At 42.3% G+C, this 19,759-nt stretch overlaps 1 protein-coding gene and 1 long non-coding RNA gene across 7 annotated transcripts; one reads left to right on the plus strand and one right to left on the minus strand.

Annotated features, from left to right (window-relative positions):
• The first annotated feature begins 146 nt into the window (after positions 1 to 146).
• On the plus strand, positions 147 to 3,097 carry LOC122155646 (maestro heat-like repeat-containing protein family member 2B). The gene is made up of 10 exons (XM_042809678.1): positions 147 to 155; positions 247 to 326; positions 472 to 607; positions 724 to 816; positions 1,201 to 1,296; positions 1,464 to 1,587; positions 1,788 to 1,897; positions 2,338 to 2,490; positions 2,747 to 2,901; positions 3,038 to 3,097. Exons 1-10 carry the CDS (start codon positions 147 to 149, stop codon positions 3,087 to 3,089), a joined length of 1,008 nt encoding a protein of 335 aa, XP_042665612.1. The 3' UTR covers positions 3,090 to 3,097.
• Positions 3,098 to 3,267: 170 nt separating this feature from the next.
• LOC122156027 lies at positions 3,268 to 19,037 on the minus strand. Of its 6 annotated transcripts, none has more exons than XR_006167362.1 (5): positions 18,787 to 19,037; positions 15,704 to 15,786; positions 15,518 to 15,600; positions 8,042 to 10,231; positions 3,268 to 4,428 (listed from the first exon to the last, which is right to left on the minus strand). It is a non-coding gene; the product is annotated as an uncharacterized LOC122156027 (long non-coding RNA). The 6 variants fall into 6 exon arrangements; XR_006167363.1 differs by having other exon boundaries at positions 8,042 to 8,190; positions 9,948 to 10,231; positions 15,704 to 19,037; XR_006167364.1 differs by having other exon boundaries at positions 8,042 to 9,113; positions 9,948 to 10,231; positions 15,704 to 19,037.
• Between the last annotated feature and the right edge of the window lie 722 nt (positions 19,038 to 19,759).

A 19,759-nucleotide genomic window follows, 5' to 3' on the forward strand; every position in this document is an offset into this window, starting at 1 on the left:
ATTTCCCATGCAAGCACTGCAGGATGCAGCAGCTCCACAGCTGGTGGACCTAGCCCGCTGCCTGCTGCTGCCTGCCAGCACCCAAGGGCCCCACCAGCTGTGGAGCTGCTGCATCCTGCAGTGCTTGCATGGGAAATGTGGGAACGATGGGGCTGGTGTGTGGCAGTTGTTTCTGTCTGTGGGCCAGGCAGAAGAGCTCTCTCGTGGCCCTTGCCCACTTTGACAATGTTTCTCTGGTACTTGCAGGACTTGCTGAAGAAGTATTACTTGGGCACCCCTGTCTCCCCAGTGCCCCTCAAGGTGATTCTGGCCCTGGAGCAGTTGAGGTAAGGGTGGGAGCCTCTAGGCTTGCAAGGCAGATGGTGGTCCCCCTTTAGGGTAGCTTCCGAAGCTTCAGACATTGTCTGAACCAGTCTGGAGAGCAGTGGTAAAGGCCCTTTCTGCTTTCTCTTCCTTTTTTCCTCCTGTCAGCAAGCTGAAGCCCTCTTTAGGAAGCAAGGATGCACGTGAAATGTTGGCTCTGTGCTGCAAGAACATTGTGTCACACCCTTCAGCAGAGATGATGCTGAAGATCAAGAAGTCACGGCAAGCAGCACAGTACCTGCAGGTAACCTGCCGTAACTTTCCCGGCCACCTCTGCGTCAGAGCCCTACCTCAGCACACACGGCCTATGCTCCAGCAGCAGCCGTGATGCCACACCTCAATCCCCTCTCCTGCTTTCAGCTTCTGCAGACATCGTTGAACGCTCTGGGCCGGCTCATGGTGGTCCTGCTTGAGACAGAGACCACCCGGGGATTCTTCCAGAACATAGTCCAGGTGAGTACGTGTGGGGCAAGGGAGGAAGCATGGTGCCCGTTGATAGCAGGGACAGAGAGCTGGGGACTGACAGTGTGATCGAAGGGGGAGAAATCTCCTGCTAACAGGCCAGCTCACTGCGAGCTGAGAAATGGGCAGAGAAATGGGCTCTGCAGGGGGAAAGGCAGGAGCCAGCCCCTTGCAGGGCAGAGCCGAAGAAAAGCTCCTGGGTTAGGAGGCAGCAGTATCTGCAGAAAATGGGAGCAGCAGTGTCAGCGCACAGTGAGGCAGGGGTCCACGTGGAGCCACAGGGCAGGACCTGAGGGAAACTGTTGGGAAAAGAGGGACAGGGAGAGGGGTGGCAGGAAGGGAAAAATGTCCATGGTGAGACATGCTCTGCTTCAGGTCCTGCAGAGATCACTGACCTCAAACAACATGTGGGAGCGCAACAGGGCCCTGCAGACCTGCTCCCAGCTGCTGGCTGCTTGTGAAGAGCTTCCGGTGAGTAAAGAGCCCCACTGCATGCTCCCTGCTCCCTCCCCAGTGCCCCTGAGCTGGAAGGCGAGCTCTGCCCAGCTGTGCATGCTGGCATGGGGAAGGCACGGGCAGGAGAAGCTGGGGAGAGCTGGGGCTGCCTACAGCTTTGTTCCTGCGTCTCATTCCTGCAGAGAGGAGATGCCTGTGAGTCCTTTGGCTCCTTGGTGGGATTGCTGGCTCCGCTGACATGTGACCCCATGCCCACATCCCGCCAGTTGGCCGCCACCTGCCTGAGCTCCCTTCTGCAAATCCAAGGTGAGTAGAGCGGGATGCACCAGCCCTGTGCTCTCCTCCGCAGCACTACCAGAGCCCCACGGGCTGGGCCCTGTGTACAGGAGGGAGATGCACTGTGCACAGCTCTCTTCTTGTCCCCACCCTGTCCTCAGTCTCTCCCCCATGGAAAGCAGTTCTGTTTTCAGAAGCATGACTTCCCTTTTCTCCCATGCTCTTTCCAGCCAAGGCGGCCAACAGAGTCATCGAGACAGGAGACGCTGGGAGCCTGTGTGAGGGGCTGAATGACTGCAGCTCCATCACTCAGCTCCAGACCTCATCCAAACTGGCAAGGGTAAGTGGACCCAAAAAGGGGTGGTGGGATCTCAGTGCATAGGCTTCTGCACGACCCTAGGCTGTCCCCAGCCTTTCCTACCATTTCCAAAATGAGCTGTCACCCTGAGACCGCTTTTCTCAGCAAGTAGCAGGAGGCTCTGAGCTACGTCTGCCCTTCAGGCCCCCCATGCAAGGAGCTGATTCCATGGTGTGTCTGTGTGTGTGTGTGACTGTGGCTGCTAGGTAGGCTTTGCATGTAAGCAGAAACCATGGGTGGAGCAGCTGAGAGAAGGCTCAACCGCCTTCCGTATAAAGAGCAGGGTAGGAGAGCAGGAGCGCTGTGATGGCCCCTGAATGACCGGCAAGCTGCTGAACTAAGAACGCCCTAAGACTGCTTTCTGTTTTGAAGAGCTGCCGCAGAGCAGTGATGAGATCTCTCCTCTTCTCTTTTCTCTGTAGATGGTGTGCAGAAACTTCCCCCTGGAACGCACCGTTGACTTCCTGATGGCCATCAAGGACACCTTGCGGAAAGCCAGGGGAATGCGCGTGCGTGCAGCTGGGAAGTGGATGATCACCTTTCTGCAGATGTACGGGAAGGACATCTGTCGGGACGTAAGAGACTTTCTTCCACCTCTCTTGGACTTTTGCTGGCTGTTGCACTACACCTTGTGCCATTTGCCTCCTGTGCTAAAGAAGCACAGCCTGAGGGCAGAGCCAGGGCTTGGACAGGGTGGCTGGCATGCAATTTAGGCTTAGGCCTTGGCAGCATGTCAAGGGAGCAGGCACTGCTCATGTGCTGAATGTCCATCGTTAGGCCCTGCAGAGTCCAGGACGCAGCAAGTCATTCTTTCTGCCCTTCTTCTTTCAGGTGCTACCAATCCTCCACATCCTGCGCAGCTGCACATCATCCGCGCAGCAGAGCACGTTCATGCCCTTCCTGTGCCAGGCGGTGGTCATCCTCACCCGCTGCCACAAAGAGGTCATGATTGACAACTTCTCCCGGCTGCTTGGGCCCACAGACAGGTATCAGCACTCCTGCCTTTGCTGTTGGTGCAGCCCCAGTTGTAGCTTGCCTCTGTCAGAGGAAGTAAGGAGGAATGCTTCCCGGGAGGAAACACAACAATTTCTTAGTCACAATTTGTGACTTTCCTTTTTCTAGTGAGATGTGGAGGAGAATAAGAGAGTTTTGTCTACAACGGTGGAGCCGATAGAAGAGCGAACCGAAAAGAGAAAAGGAAGAGAAGAGAAAGAAAAAGAGAAAAGAGAAAAAAGAGAAAAGAGAAAGGGAAGATGAGCTTAAAAATTGTATTATTTATTAAAAATACATAAATAAATTAATTAATAAATAAATAGTACTCTTTTTTTTTTTTTTAACCAAGTCTTCATTTTAATAGCTGCTGTCTCTTCTCCATACCAGTCACAGAATCACAGAGTCACCAAATGTCAGGGATTGGAAGAAACCTCAAAAGCTCATCTAATCTAATCCCCCTGCTGGGAACACCTAGGTTAGGTCACACAGGAATGCGTCCAGGCAGGTTTTGAATGTCTCCAGAGAGGGAGACCCCACCACCTCTCTGGCAGCCCGTTCCAGTATTCTGTGACCCTCACCATGAAGAAGTTTCTTTCTAGCATTAATGTGGAACCTCTTCTGTTCCAGCTTGTACCCATTGCCCTTATCCTGTCACTGGATGTCACTGAGAAAAGCCTGGCTCCATCCTCCTGACAGACATCCTTGACATATTTGTAAGCGTTCAGTAGGTCACCTCTCAGTCTCCTCCAAGCCAAAGCTCCCTCCGACTTTCCTCGTAAGGGAAATGCTCTGGTCCCTTCCTCATCTTTGTGGCTCTGTGCTGGACTCTCTCAAGCAGTTCCCTGTCCTTCTTGAACAGAGGGGCCCAGAACTGGACACAATACTCCAGATGCGGTCTCACCAGGGCACAGTAGAGAAGCAGGAGAACCTCTTTTGACCTACTAACCATGCCCCTTCTAGTAGGTCCCAGGGTGCCACTGGCCTTCTTGGCCGCAAGGGCACAGCGCTGGCTCGTGGTCACCCTGCTGTCCACCAGGACCCACGGGTCCCTTTCCCCTACGCTGCTCTCCAACAGGTCAGTCCCCAACCTATACTGGTACCTGGCATTGCTCTGGCCTAGACACAAGTCTCTAGCTTGCCCTTGGTGCATTTCATTCCATTTTCCCCCCACCCAACTCAACACCCACCCAAGCCAGGGAAGTAAAACAGTCAATCAGAAAAGGACGTTGAGCAGTGAATGTGAAGAATAGAAGGGTGAAATATTCTTTGCGGGCGCCTACCCAGTGGGTCCTGGCTGCAGCATGTTGTAACACACGGCAGACCTGTCACCATTACAATTCATTGATTTCCTGAGATGTGTGAGTCGAGCTTGCCATCCTCCAGGTTTGACACGTAATGGCTTGCTTCCTCAGTGGTGTTAGACGTAGACTTCTGTGTTGAGTTTGCTGTCTAATTCCTTCAGACAGTCCCAGGGTATTTCTCATATTCATTGAAGACATCAGAACTAAATCTTGAAGCGACTGAAAAAAACAAGGCCAAACAATGTTAAAGGCTGAATTTCAGGCTGTGAGCTACTAAGACAGCTGGTCTCCTGTGGACTGGTGGAGCTTGCAAATCAGAAGACAAAGCACACAGTGCTATGAGGTTGCATGACCTGAGGATCACACGTAGTATTTCTTCCTGAGAAAACCTGTTCACATGCTTACTGCTACATCCTGCCTAAGCCAGGCCTCAGCTTTGTAGTCAAAACAATGGTAGTAATAAAAGGCTAAGATAAGGAATAAACTAAGAACTGAAGTGCAGGTATATATCTTGAGACCTGAGGGAGACCAGATACTGCATGAAATGCCCTGAGGTCTTCGCTGCTGGGAACAGTGCTTTCAAGTGGAAGTTGTTCAGCTATGAGAGTAATAGGCAGGATTTTAAAAGCAAAGAGGACCTGATATGAGCTAGGAATAATGATGACAGCATTTTGTGACTTGTATGTTTATGAAATGGTAACAGTGCACTTTTATTTTTTTTACGGTTTCGCCTGTTACATTTGTAACAGTAACATACAGAAAATTAGAAACACTTAGTAGGGTGAGTAATGTGTTTTATATATCTGGGTTGTGAAAGATGAGAGGGATAAATACAGAAGAGGTCCTGTTTTTGAACACCGGCCTTTCAGAACAGACCATCAAAGGACACTTATTTGCCTTGCTGTATGTCATCGTTCATCTGTCATATGTAGACAGCTCTGCAGAGAAGGACCTGGGGGTCCTGATGGATGAAAAGCTTAACATGAGCCAGCAGTGTGCTCTTGCAGCTTGGAAGGCAAATGGTATCCTGGGCTCCATCACAAGAGGGGTGGCCAGCAGGGACAGGGAGGTGATTGTCCCCCTCCACTCTGCTCCTGGGAGACTCCATCTGCAGTACTGTGTCCAGGTCTGGAGCCCCCAGTACGAGAAAGACAGAGAGCTGTTGGAGAGGGTCCAGAGCAGAGCCACAAAGATGATCAGGGGGCTGGAGCACCTCCCCTGTGAAGACAGGCTGAGGGAGCTGGGCTTGTTCAGCCTGGAGAAGAGAAGGCTGCAGGGTGACCTCATTGCAGCCTTCCAGTACCTAAAGGGAGCCCACAAACAGAAGGGGAGTCAACTCTTTACAAGGGTAGATAACAGCAGGACAAGGGGAAATGGTTTTAAGTTGAGGGAGGGGAGGTTTAGGTTGGATGCCAGGGGGAAGTTCTTTAATATGAGAGTGGTGAGGTGCTGGAACAGGCTGCACAGAGAGGTTGTGGATGCCCCATTCCTGGAGGTGCTCAAGGCCAGGCTGGATGGGGCCCTGGGCAGCCTGGTCTAGTATTAAATGGGGAGGTTGTTGGCCCTGCATGTGGCAGGGGGTTGGAGATTCATGATCCTTGAGGTCCCTTCCAACTCTGGCCATTCTGTGATTCTGTAACATTTTTACATACCTATTGCCCAGGATCATTGACTAGGAAGAAGAATAAGCTAGTACAATAGTTCATTAGAGAGAGGGTTATTCAAGAACTTGCATATTACATTAATCTCAGCGATACTAAAAGCTGTGACTTTCGAAACAACAAAAAACCCCAAACAACCAACCACTTGTACTTGAATTTTAGCTGAGAGTACCGATAAAAACAGCAGGTGCAGTATAGAAAACTCCGCAGATTTGTTGATTGGAAATGTAGGTGGATGTCGCCTAATATGCTCTTTCTGAAGGCACAATTACATCAGAAAAATTAAAGATAATAGCAATGACAACTACTTTCCATTCTAAAAGTTTTCTCAGGAAACTTTGAAGGTAAAACCATGGCTGTGTCAACATAGCTGGATATATATATGCATATTCCAATGCGAGAGAGGATTTTCTGGTTTGAAATAAGTGCTGAAGAAATTACTGCTAAAACTAGAAAAAAATAACTTTCTATAATGAGATAAGGGTGCTCACATATGAATTTGTATTAATGCCATTATAGCATTTTAGAATAACATCTTACCTTTTATTGCCTTAATTTTCCATGTGAACAAGCCATCACAGTAACCTTCTGGCAAATGCCAGCAGCATTAACACAATCTGAGCTCAGTCTTGCATGAGGGTCCTATTCTAAAATAAATTCAGCTGTGTTTCAAGCTGTTCTCTGCATTTCTATTATTATCTTTTTTTTTTTTTCTGGTTCTGGGAAACTACTCTAAAAGCTGATGCATCACATTTTTAATTACACTGCTGACATGTAAGTTCTAAGAGAGCTTGTGGTATTTTATAACCTCTGTAAGAGTGTTTCAATGTGTTTCAAATGGAAATGTATATTCACATGTCTGGTGTCTAAAATGGTCTTGCCAATTGAAAAAATACTGCTCTGTATGTACAAGAATATTGTGTTGCTTTAACAAAGATGCACTAAAAGCGTGTTAGTTGATCTAAGGGAAAACCATTAGGGATGTTACTATCATATTCATTAATTTGTGAGGATCCAAACACATACTGGTTGAAGTAAGAGAATTTGCATGTGTGGTATCACAAAGATATGATTCCATACTAATCTTGTTTTATTATTGGGAAGACCCAAGAGATGCATATTTCAGGTGTAATTGTGGAGTAAGTGTTATCTCACACTTACAGACACCTGAAATACACGTGCCAAAAGAGCTGTTCCTGCTCAGGTCTGTATTCTTCGCATCACCACAGCAAGGCAGCACTGGTCCTTCCCTTGTGCATGCAAGTCATTCCAGGGTTTTCATCACTGTTAGTTGCCATCACACTTTTTGATACGTGCTTTATATCTATAGCAAGTTACCAGAAGCAGGAGGGATGCTGTAAAAAGAGGTTTCTCTGCATCTCTTCTCCCAGCCACATGTGAATCAGTGTCCGTGGGTCAGATGATTCACCCATTCACTTTTGAGATACAAGGAGAATGATTTTCATTGGGGCCTTGGTGAATTTCAGGGTCCAGCCTATGAAGGGTTTGTATAATCCTTTCAGACTACAGACTATGTCCCCTAAAATGAGATAGAATACAGTCTTTGTCCCCATATTTTCATTCTGGTTGCTTTTCCAAGTGTCTGACAGCCTGTACAATTAATGCATGGCATCAGCTATTGCATGTGTTCTGTACAGCTGCTCTGCAAAAGTGTGCGTGCTAGTGCAGTGCACTGACACTAATGCACTCAATAGGAAGGCAGCATGCTCACCATGCATGAACATCAGCTGTGTGCTGGAACCACAGCAGCCCTGCATTAGCAGTACTCAGGGCCTTCTCTTTCCTTCTGAAAGCCTTCAGCAGGATCTCTTGGTTATGCCTTTTCTAATGATAGGCAAATTGCATCTGGACCCAGTTCAGGGCATTCTCATGCATTTTAGGGAGCTGTGCACTCATATAGGTAGCTGTCTGTAACTTCAGTATTGTAATGTAGCCTTAGAAGGAATGTAGGCAATATCTGGCTAAGGCAGTTATTGATGGCACTATACACCTCCTGGCTTATTCAGACTACCAAAGGTTGTCATCCTGCTGTGAAGCTGGCTGAAGCAAGCATTCTTCAGTTCCTTTGCTTTGCAGCTTGATGCCACAGCTCAAGCCCATCTTGGCAGTTTAAGCATTTGCTCCAGAGGAGTTGGAGTATGTGCACATACCTCACTCTGCCAGCTCTTCTCTGAGGGGGACAGACTCTGGAAGAAGAGATGGCTCTGAGGCAGAGATTACTGTCAAGTCCTTTGGCAGACTGCAGCTCTTCTGTCAAAGTTCTCAGTGGTACTGATGTGCATAAGGGTCCTAGAGACCTCTGTAGGAAGAAGAAAGAAGTCCAATCTTATATATACAAACAGTGCATCTTATGGTGTAAAAACACACTCCTAAGTGTGCTGGGAAAACACAGTTGTTGTGGACACCGGTTTTCAGTGAAGCAAGTTACAGCTGACTCTACTCAGTTATTTCATTATTCCGTGGATAATAAAAACCCTATATAAGACTATAGGGGAAAAAGGAATAACCCAGGCTATTTTAAAGGTACAGAATTCTAGGTGATTCTGCACTGCCTCATAGTCATGAACATAGCTTTTGCCATTTCATATTTTCAACCAAGATATTGTTTCTTAATTATGTAATTTGCTAAAAAATTACAGTGAAGTGATAAAGCTAATTTCATTTTTTACTGATAGAGCTAAAGAGGTGGAAGTAATCTCCAGTTACTGCAGAAAAGCACCAGAATCTATTTAGGGAAACAAATTGATTTAGATGCCATAAAAAGCGGCAGCATGAAGACAAAACATTACTCATACTGTTAAATAATTTAGCAAGTCATTTCTGTGTCTATCTTCAGTATGTCTGACTTGCTGCACTTCGGCCCTGCCTTTCACAGTTTATGCTTGTAGGTCTTTGATCTCTGAGCTGCCAACATTTTACACTCCTCCCACTAAACTCAAAGGAACAACATCAGATGGAATGATATGCCTCAAAAGGCTTTTCTTTCTCTTTCCTATTAACTTCAGACCCAAAAGTGAAGGCCATTCAGAAGTGTGAAGCATTACTATTCTTACCCTAATATTATTCCAGGCAGCAATTTCTCATCCAGGCCTTTGTTCCTCTGAGTGAGGTTTCTGGCAGCTCAGCAACCTCTCACAGCAGCTGTGATACATTTCAGGCAGCTCCTTTGAGGGAGCTTCGCTTTGCTGAGATGAGAGAGCAAGCTGGTCCCTGACCTGCAGTCTGTTTACAGGCAGTAGCTAATGTTAACTAGGATTGCAGTGAAATCCAGTGTCTGATCCAATAAAGTCAGGACAAGTTAATTCCTTCATCACAGGTCTATTTTGAACTCCAATGGGGCAGTTACAATAAAGTGAGTTATCTCTGGGCTTGGAGTTTATGGTTACCTTGGGACTGGAAGTGTTAGTATGTTTACGATGAACCAACTATGGACAGTGCCATTCAGCATTATATGTTATTTAGTTTATGTGCATTTGTTAAATAGCAGATGTATTTCTAAATTTGAGAAAACTTGTGTGACATGATATGCTGGGCTAGGGAAAAAAAGAAATCCTCATATTTGTGAAGTGAACCTATTAACAGATTGATTCCATAGTCAAGTAAGAAGTCAGGTAAGTGTTGCTTGACATTTTTCATTCAGTGGTAAATGAAGAAAGGAATTCCTGAAAATTCTCTGTATGCAGCACTGTTCTCAGGAAAGTGTTTTTACATAGATATAGTACTTTGTCACCCATGTATCATTAATATCTGTGTATTTTAGAAATGTTACTGGTACGTGCTCAGATTTATTAGCTTCTCTTCAGGCTGCAATAATTCTCTCCTTCATGGTGACCTGTTCAAATCACAATCACTGTAAGAGTGCAGTTGAACCTGTTTACTCTCTAGGCTTCCTATAATCACTGTCCTGTTCAAGAAGCATTCTATATTTACATCATAAAGTATTGACTTTTCTGTACCTTGTTGAAAGTAATCTTGAGATAATAAATGTAACAAATTACTAGTATGTATACAACAGCGTTGCTAGTGGCTCAGTAATGAATGAAATGATACACTTACCAGAATTGCCTGTCCCACCAAGAATTACTGTCTCATCTTCACCTCTGATGCCCATACTGTAATTTCTTGCTAATGATTTTCAATTTTCTTCTTGATTTGCTGAGACTATCACTGATTGCTTCACTACAAATTCACAAGAAAAAGCTTTCTTTTACATTTTTTTCCATTCTGCTCCCATTGTTTCTGTTACAGTAGTAGTTGTCATCTACTTGGAAGGTTTATGTGTAATTTTCACTTATTATGATTCCAGAATGATGTTTGCTTGTACACCTGAAACATAAGTACTGAACAGAAAACTTACTGTAGAATGTGAATTTCAACTTTACAATGCTGTCTTACTCTGAAGATACTGCAGTACATCTTTTTTAAGATCTATACCAGTTGACTTTTGGACCAGAATAACTCTTTATAATGAGTGTTTCCATTTCTCTACAGCAAAAATGCCATCACAATACCTTTCTGAAACTACCCACCCAGCTCCTTCCTGAGGAACACCTGTTTTTGACGAAGTATGAATTTTGCCATTCCAAAGGTCGTTGGTGTATGTGTGATCCTTAACATATATCTGCAATACAGCTCCACATAGACTACTATGTTGTAAAGATACACTTGATGATTTTCCATCTTCTGATAACAGTTTAGGGTGGTGGACTTTTCAGTACTGCATTAGTTTATTTTTGCTTCTATTATTCCCTGAAATAATGTATTTTAATATCAGCAAAGTGCATGGATGTAATAATACTGCAACAACATTCATCTGCAATTAGTATAGCACTTGAAGCTAATGAAAACACAGCTTTTCCAAGGAGCAATAATTCTCCTTGGCTGTGTACCGAAATCTGTAGCCTTTCATTTCTCTTTAGAAATGCTTTAATCACATCACTGCCCATCAGTGATAATTCATCCCCAAAGTATTCAAGGTCTACAGTATTCAGTGTTCCGTTCACTTCACTTAAATTTCCTAACAAAGTACTTAAAATGCTACCTCTCCCTTTCACTTTCAAATATTTCTCAGTCCATTGCTTGAACAGGTTTTGCTCAGCATATATTCCAGTTGAATAATTAAGAAATTTAATGGAATTGTTACTTGAGTTAATTTGAAACATATGTATCTTTCCACTCCAAATTTGAACGACTTGACTTTCCACAGTGTCTTTGGAAAGCTGGACTTATGGGTTCTTAGACTCTCTTCTAAAACAGGAGTTGGTATTATTCTAATAAAAGGAAGTAATATGAGCAGAAGAAGATGGTCTGTGAGGATGAGCTCTGGTACACTGACTTGATCTGTACATGAATAAGCTTATCCTCTAATGTTAGATGGAGTTATTACGGTGTGATGGTTGCCAAGGTACAGAAAATAGCTGCATGCCTGACTAGCATCAGCTATTGTAAATGCTCTAATAAATCCAAGACAAATCCAGCTGCAGTAAAGGTATTTTTTGGGGAGGCAGGGTGCAGGCTGATTACACAGGACCCATTTGGATCACCGCTTGGGGGAACTAATACCATTTAATTACTTTTGGCCCACTTACAAAGCGGATGGAAGCTGTTCTCATGAAAAGAGCCATCACACAGTTAACTGCAATGCAATTATATAATGTGTCATGCACGCCAAAGTTCTGGACAAACGGAATGTACCAGCAGAATGACCAACAGAGCTCTCTGAAAATTAATAAAAGCCAGCAATAAGAAATGGGATGAGAAGCTGTCTACCATACTCACATACTGTAAGAGCAACCACTGTGGTCCATTGTTATGTTTCTTGAGACTTTGCCTTGAAGAGAACTGGAAAAAAAAAACAAACAACAGAACGACACAACAAAGGCAGCTGTAAGCAGTTGATAGCTGAAGGCAACCATGAGCTTTTAACTGATCACTGGTTAGAGACGTTGCAGAATAACTTTGCTGGAAGTGTAGGTGAATAGTTAGAGAGTGATTGTGAATGAATAAATAAACAGATAATAGTCACAAACAGGAACGGTAGTGGGAAATAGGAGATAGAGTAAAGTTTCAGAAGTTTACACAAGAAACACATGGATTTTTTAAACTGGATGGATTTAGCATCATCGTTAGTAGAGCCAGTCGAGCAACATATGTAATACAGGCCAACACAAATGGGAGTAAATACTTGTTTATCATAGCTGAGATTCTGAAAAATTTCATCCTAATTAACAAAATACAAGGTATTGTTTTAGGAGTTGAAGAATGAAGATTCACGTCAACATCACTGTGATTATATCACAGAGCTCCTTTTTTTTCAGACTATTTCTAACTAAAGCACTTGTGGAAATACTCTGAAGTGCTTAAAAGTGAAAATCATTGGTCTAACCAGACTAAATTCAACAAAAATATCATAAAAATTTAATTTAGTTTGGACTCAAGAGACAACGTACATACAGTCAATTATTGCAACTTCACAAGCTTTCCTGCTGAGGCCTCTTGTTCCTTTGCTGTAGCTTTAAGCTGAGTGGCATCTAATTCCACTTTAACTGATTTGTACCATGTCCAGTTTTACTGATAATTTATTTTTCAGTTGATTTTTTTGGATGCAATCTTTATGATGTTTCCTTTTATTTTATAGTATAATCTGAACAACAGCCTGTGCCTCACTTAATTTTTGGTTTAGGTCACTCCCTCTTCTGGGAAGTGTCAGCTCCTTTCCATACTAGTGTCCTTTTCCCGGAAATCTCATAACACAGCTGTTATCCATAACCCTTCTGTGATTGCATCACATTCCCACAATTTATATCCCTCTGCTTCTTATTATAAATTTTGCAAGTACTCATGGGCTTGGACTCTGTTTTCATTTTGTTTCCCAAACACTCTAAATTGCTCATGTTTTTTTGATCCCCTAACTTCATGTCAATATCCATGCCTTCAAGAACTTGGTCTGTATTTCCTAACTGGCCACAGAAGGCATTCTCTGTCTGTAGATTAGAACCTAATTGAATCATGATTCTAACTGGCAAGGAATTATTCCTTTCTTAGAGTTGGATAAACAATGATTATGATCCTTTTGAATTGTTGTTTCTACTGCTCTCTTTTCATTTCTGGACAGGTTATTGCCTCACTTCATTTTCAGTAATCTCTCATTGCATTCCTTTTTTGGATATCTGAACATGACCTGCAGTCAGTATGTGACAAATTTCCCTCACATTTTCAGGAAAAACATAACTGGCTATACTGTCCATATTATTTACCATCTGCAGCATCTAAATTACAATCGGACCACAGGAAAGAATCAGGTCTGCACACTATAATAAACACCTCTTGCAGTTGCAGTGCAGATCAGCAGATCACCACTGAGCTCAGTTCTGCGTGCTTAGTTTTGAAGCAGGTGATCACACACAGCTACTAAAGAAGGCTCCCACCATGAAGTCAGGAACAGCTTCTATAATTCACAGAATCATAGAATCATTTGGGCAAGATCATCTAGTTCCAAGTGTCCTCTGCTATAGGCAGGGATACCTCCCACAGACCAGGTGGCTCAAAGTCCCATCCAGCCTGGCATTGAATGCTTCCAGGGAAGGGGCATCCACCTTCCTTTCTGGGCAAACTGTTCCAGTGTCTCAGCACCCTCACCGTAAATAATTTCTTCCTAATATCTTGTCTAAATCTACCCCCGCTCTTTAAAAACCATTTCCCCTTACCCTACATGCCGTTATGAAAAATCTCTCCCCAGCTTTCCTGTAGGTCCTCTTCAGGTACTGGAAGGCCACTTCCATACAAGGTGCCCCTAGAGTCTTCTTTTCTCCAGGCTGAAGAGCCCCAGCACGCTCAGCCTGTCGTCATAGGGGAGGTGCTCCAGCCCTCTCTGATCATCTTCGTGGCCTTCCTCTGGACCTGCTCCAACAGCTCCACATCCTTCTTGTGTTGGGGACCCCTGAACTGGATGCAGTACTTCAGGTGGGGTCTCACAAGAGCAGAATTACCTCCTTTGACCTGCTGGTCATGTTTCTTTTGATACAACCCAGGATACAGTTGGCCTTCTGGGCTGGAAGATGTCTGTACATGTTTGATTTTGTACGCACTGTAAGTTATGTGACCCCTTGTCTGGATCTCATGGAACATGCCTGGTTTTCTTTAGCAGACATCAAGACAATAGTCCTTAAAAGCATGACTGGTGTTTGTTTGGTCTCACCCTCACACTTGTTTTAGGATTCCTCAGAATTCTCTTTACAGAAAGTGTTACAAGATATGTATCTATGTAATGTTTTTTTTTTTACCTATTATTATCAATATTTATGTATTTATAGAAATATGTTACAGGTACATATTTAAATTTATCTGATTATCTTCAAGTTATATCAGGATAGATGGAATCAGTTAGGTCTATGCAGGATCTTATCTTTCTTTCTCGATTGAGGGGATCCTAGGTAACTTAGACAACTAATTTTAGAAGAATTTAGGTGAGATTAATTGCACCATTAGTAGCTAATGTGGACTTTAAATGACATATTATCTTGAGAAAATGTCTTGCTGACAAGCCCAGATAGCTCACACCCCAGAGTCCTAAAATCAGTGACTTTTAGGACTGTCTCTTGCAAATGTCAGGTCTGAATTCCTCTTTGCATATGGATAATTCTGAAGATGAAAATCATACTGGTATTTTGTGAATATCCAAGAAGTCAAGAGGGATGAGCAGGTCAAAAGAGATGTGCTAGGTAACACCAGTTCTTGGCAAAATGGTGGACAAATTGTAAAAGTTCTTTTGATAAAGTATAAAATGGAAGATTTATAATTAATACACAATATTAATATCATTTATAATTAAGCTTAGTAAAATTTTTATGAAAAACAGGCTTTATTTATTTATTTTTTACAGTTACTGTTGAAGGCAATATGTAGGATATTTCTGCAAAGCATTTGATCTGCTATACATGACATGTTGATAAAAGTATAAGGATTTGCAGTATCAGTGAAGTACATCCTTAAATGGATTAAGAACTGTCTTACAGGTCTCAAAAGTACTTATCAGCAAGGAGTTATTACTGATGATAGCATTTTTAGGAAATGTCTCTAGAGAGTAGTCCTAGTTCTTAACTTCATTTTCATCAGCTCTGTGTTCTTCATTAAGTCTACTAGTAGAAATAAATAAAAATAAAATAAAAAATTAAAAAATCAGTGGTGTTAACATTTGTGAGTGGTCCGAAGAGGCAATGAATGCAAACGTCAATCAATCAAACAAACAAACTCTAATCAACTAAACACAGTATTCCGGATTGCAAGGGAGGATGCCGAGCTCATCAAAACACACAAACTGTCAGAAGGACAAGGATGAGGAATAAGATGGTAGACTTTAATTAACAGGACAGAATCTGGATCCTGGAAAACAATGGGAGGTTTTAGTAGGGAAGGCATATTACTTCCTTGTTTTATCTGCTATAAAAAGTTTTTATGGTGTTTAAAATCGAGAGCTATATAGAGGGAATATGGAGGCAATTTTCCCTCTCTACACAAAATTCCTGGTGTGTGCAGTTGTGCTTTCAACACTTTGTAAGACAGTTGAAAGAAAAGGGGAGAAGAAGCACAAAAGTGACTTCAAGTTTGAAGAAAATATTTCACTGTACCAGACATCATTGTTGCATCACTGCGTCAATGGCCTTGACTTTCTTCTTCTGTGGTGTTATTCTGTCAATCAGATTGTTGGTGCCTTTGAACAAGATATATATATATATATATTCATGTAATCTCGCAAACGAGATTTTGTACTGGTGCCCTCAAATTAGATTTTTATGTTCACTTGTATCACTCACCTACATAGGATGAAGGTTGGAATTTTTCCTTTGGTCAGTTAGTCTCAGGAACATTCTAGCCACTGCTACACTTATGTTTGTGCCTGGATGCAAAAAGAAATTATAGCAACACAAAGAATGTGAAGTATATATACATAAGTCCTTATGTATCGAGCCACTGAGTAAATACACAGAATATCTGACAGAGACTTCCAACATGATTGTTAACATGGGTTAAGAATTAAGTTGGAGATTGTTCATCAGAAATAACCCAGTACTAAAGTAAGTCCTGAGAGCTATGTCTAACTTTCACTTATCAAATAGAAGGTGTCCTAATAAGAATGTATAAGTACATTCAAAAGGAAGCTGTACTAAGCATTAAAGGCTTCCCAGGGGGAACAAGCGAAAACAACAAATATTCAAAATAAAAAATTGGGCACATATCTATTTTGCTATTTTGTTAACAGTGAGTCTGTCAAACAACAAGAACAATTGTCAGAGGAGATGGAGTTTTTCATTGTTGATGCTATAAAATCAGTAGTGAATATCTCTTGGAAGATGATTCAGATTTCCTTTAGGAGTTACTGGCCTCTATAAAAGTATTTATGTAAAGTTTAATAGCCTGTGCTATAATGAAAGTCAGACTAGAAGATCTAATACTGTCTCCAAAGGAAATAATCTATGAATAAACTATAATAAAAGTATTAAATGAGAAATTGAATTGGAAAGCTCCATTCAATTGTCTAATAAATCAAACCATTGGCTGCGATTCTTTCTTGAAATTCCGGAACTGAATCTTTTTTAAATTTTCCACTGAGACTCAAACATTCAATCGTGAATCAACACGAAACATACATATCTTTCACATCTCTCTCTTATAGTGTCATACATCATGGTAGTATGCAGAAAATTGAACTGTGTGGGAAGGTGTGCTGTAAGATGGGATACTAGAGCTGAAAGAAATTCTACTAAGATCAAAGAGGTCGAGTAGAAGAGAGAAAGAGGACATCTATCATGTGTTAAATGATACTTGCAGTACTGCAACTTTTTCAATAACTGAGATTAAAGCAGTAGCATGCTCCATTCATATAGTAGTTATAGTCTTGCAATGCTGACATGCTGCTTTGAAAATAATCCACATTTCTGCAAGTTTGAAAGATGTCTACAAAGCTGAAAGTAAATATAATTGCTTTGCAAATTGTAATGCTATTGACTTACTAATTAATTTAAAGAGGTGATTCCATGATCATTGGCTGTCATTAAATGGGTTGGGGTTTATTTTTGCAGAATCATGCAATGTATTTGTTTTAAACAGCTACGTCAATTTCCCATGTAATTGCAAGATCTAAGGGGAATAAAATTGAAATAAATAGCAGGAGACAAATGCAGGAGCTATATCTTACAGATATAAAAGACTGAATTGTTCTATTGTTTCTAACTATTGACAAGTCAGTGGAATGAAATCTGCTTTCAGAAGCTGTGTAGCTGACATCATCTTGTTCAGCACAGAGCCATCTATGTGTATTCACTCCCTTTGAAAGTTTCAGTAGTTGATGCTGAATAAGCAAAAAATACCTTTGAATACAATAAAAACACAAACTATGGGAAACAGAAGCTGAGTCATGGAGAGGAAAGAGAAAGAAAGATTAAGAATCAATAGGAAATGAATTAACTAAAAAGATGCTGCTCTGTGCAGTCAGGATAGGAGTTAAATCACAGGATGAAAACAAAAACTGACAAAATAATGACGATGAGAAAGAATGAGAAGTGAAAACAGAAGGGTGAATCAGACAAACAGAAAATCTTTCCACTAGGAAAAAAAATAAAAAAGTAAGTAACAAGATATAGAGTAACTCAGGCAGAAAGCAAATCAGTTTGAGAAAGGTAAATAGAAAAAAAATTGATTCAGAGAGTGACAGATCTAAGAGATGTGAATTTGTCAAAGATAGATAAGGTGGCCATAGGTAGCACTGAGGGTCATAGCTAACAAAAAATGTGTAAAGGATCATATAGAGAGTGGAATAATTAGTTTTACTAGGTAACAGAAATAAAGAGCAAGCACAAGCAGAGGAAAGAACCGTTGCACTGTGAGCTTTCATAGCCATGTTACAGCAACCTCACTCTATGTTGCAGCTTCTGATTGCTGAATGATAATGGCAGGATGGCCTGAAAAATTAAAGGCAAACATTTTATTTTCCATAAGTCCATGCTGTTCAGAAATTGGCTTCTTTTCTCATTTGAAGATGAGTCATTTCACATTTGATTTGATTGTTGCCTCTTTGCCTTTTGTTTGCTACGTTATCTTTTTAGGGAGTTACAAAGCAAATGCTGTCTTTAGTCATTCAGATGCAAAATGAAAACTTCTCTTTTTTTTTCTGTAAAAACGCTTAAAGATTTTTAGAACCTAAATTTTTAAGAGGTAATGCCAATCCTATGACTCCCTTTCGGAACCTAGGAGTGAAACTTGTCCCTTTTCTTTCTTGATTCACTGAGAAACTTTTACTTACAGCCTTGGGTTGTTTAATCCGCTGATCTAAACAGGACATAGTTGGCATGAAAGAACTGCTGTCTTCTAAAGCTTATTTTTAACAATGTGTGTGATCTCTCCTCCTAAAAGTGACTCACTGTGAGCTAAGCACAGCCTAGCTACAAAGAATTACCCTTTTACAGAGTGACTGAATGAATTACATAACCTTTTGTGTTTGAACGCAGGCTGCCCAATTGTGATAGAAAAAGGCTGTGTACCCTGTCCCTACGTACTGACAGAATGGAAAAAGTTCAGTAGTGGATTCTACTCCCCAGACTCTTTCAGCTAAATGTAATAGAACATTGAGAGTTTTACCCCCTTTGCTGTTTACGCAGCATTTGACCGAGTCAGAGCCTGTCTGCCCGCAGGTGGCTGCTCCCCTGCCCCTTTAGAGTCATCACCCCAGCCAGGCAGTGAATCACCTGTTCCCAGACCTCAGGCTTTTATGGACCCTTGAGAGGGTGCCACTATCATAGTACCTCATTTACTTTCTCTGGAATACCTTTGAAACCTCTGGGTAAGAACATCCTCCAAAATTCTTAAAACTCAATTTCCAGCACTGAAACCAACTCATTACCTTCATCAGCAGCTGCTTGGCCTTGTTGTTGAGCCACAGAAATGATTAATGGACTGAAGCATCTCCCTTACGAGATGAGGCTGAGGGAGTTGGACCTCTTCAGTTTGGAGGAGACTTAGGGGTGACCTCAACAACATTTATAAATGTGTAAAGGAGGATCCTCCATCCTTCGTGAGGAGGATGGAGCCAGGCTCTTCTCAGTGACATGCAGTGATAGGACAAGGGGCAATGGGTGAAGCTGGAACACAGGAGGTTCCACAAAAATATGAGAAAAAACTTTTTTACTGTGAGGGTGACAGAGCAGTGGAATGGGCTGCCCGGAAGGTTGTGGGGTCTCCTTTTCTGGAGACATTGAAAACCTGTCTGGATGCGTTCCTGTGTGACCTAATCAAGGCGTTCCTGCTAAGGCGGAGGGATTGGACTAGATGATCTTTGAGGTCCCTTCCAATCCTTGACATAGTGTGATTCTGTGCGTTGTGGGAGCTGCAGTTACCAGAATTTAATCTCTCTAGGATCTACAATCACAGGTCCAGCATGCTGCAAGAGCAGTTGCACAGGGAAATGGTAGGGAGCCGCATGCATCATTTAAATTCCATGGTCTGTAACTGCTCATCCATGCTTTTTTTTCCAGCTCCTTTCATTTTCCATTTTACCTCCCAAGTGAACAGGAGCAGGTAGTGCCCTAGATCATGATGTTCCACTACCTCCAGCCATAACAACATTTGTGGTCAAGGGTTCGTTGTCAAAGAGCTATGAGTTGTCAGTAGTCGGCAACTTTTTGTTCCAACTACACCGCCACCTTTATCCATTCTTAGAAAGCTACGCATTCAAATCTAGGGAAATGGTGGCAACTGCACTGATCATAAGACTGCACTATAACGTGCTCTACAATCAATTAAAAACAGCTTTTTAATAGTAAAGCTTTATGTTTTATTATTTCCACTGACCTTAGTGAACAATAAACACTAACATA

This window comes from Centrocercus urophasianus, unplaced genomic scaffold, assembly GCF_019232065.1.
Source record: "Centrocercus urophasianus isolate 14NV4802_14NV808 unplaced genomic scaffold, USGS_Curo_1.0 seq_12, whole genome shotgun sequence".
Lineage (NCBI taxonomy): Eukaryota > Metazoa > Chordata > Aves > Galliformes > Phasianidae > Centrocercus > Centrocercus urophasianus.

What these genes read in the sequence shown, in the direction of transcription:
- LOC122155646 (XM_042809678.1), top strand. An exon ending in CTGCTTGTGAAGAGCTTCCG is followed by an intron (nt 1,297 to 1,463) that starts GTGAGTAAAGAG and finishes TCATTCCTGCAG; the next exon opens with AGAGGAGATGCCTGTGAGTC. An exon ending in CCTCATCCAAACTGGCAAGG is followed by an intron (nt 1,898 to 2,337) that starts GTAAGTGGACCC and finishes TTTTCTCTGTAG; the next exon opens with ATGGTGTGCAGAAACTTCCC.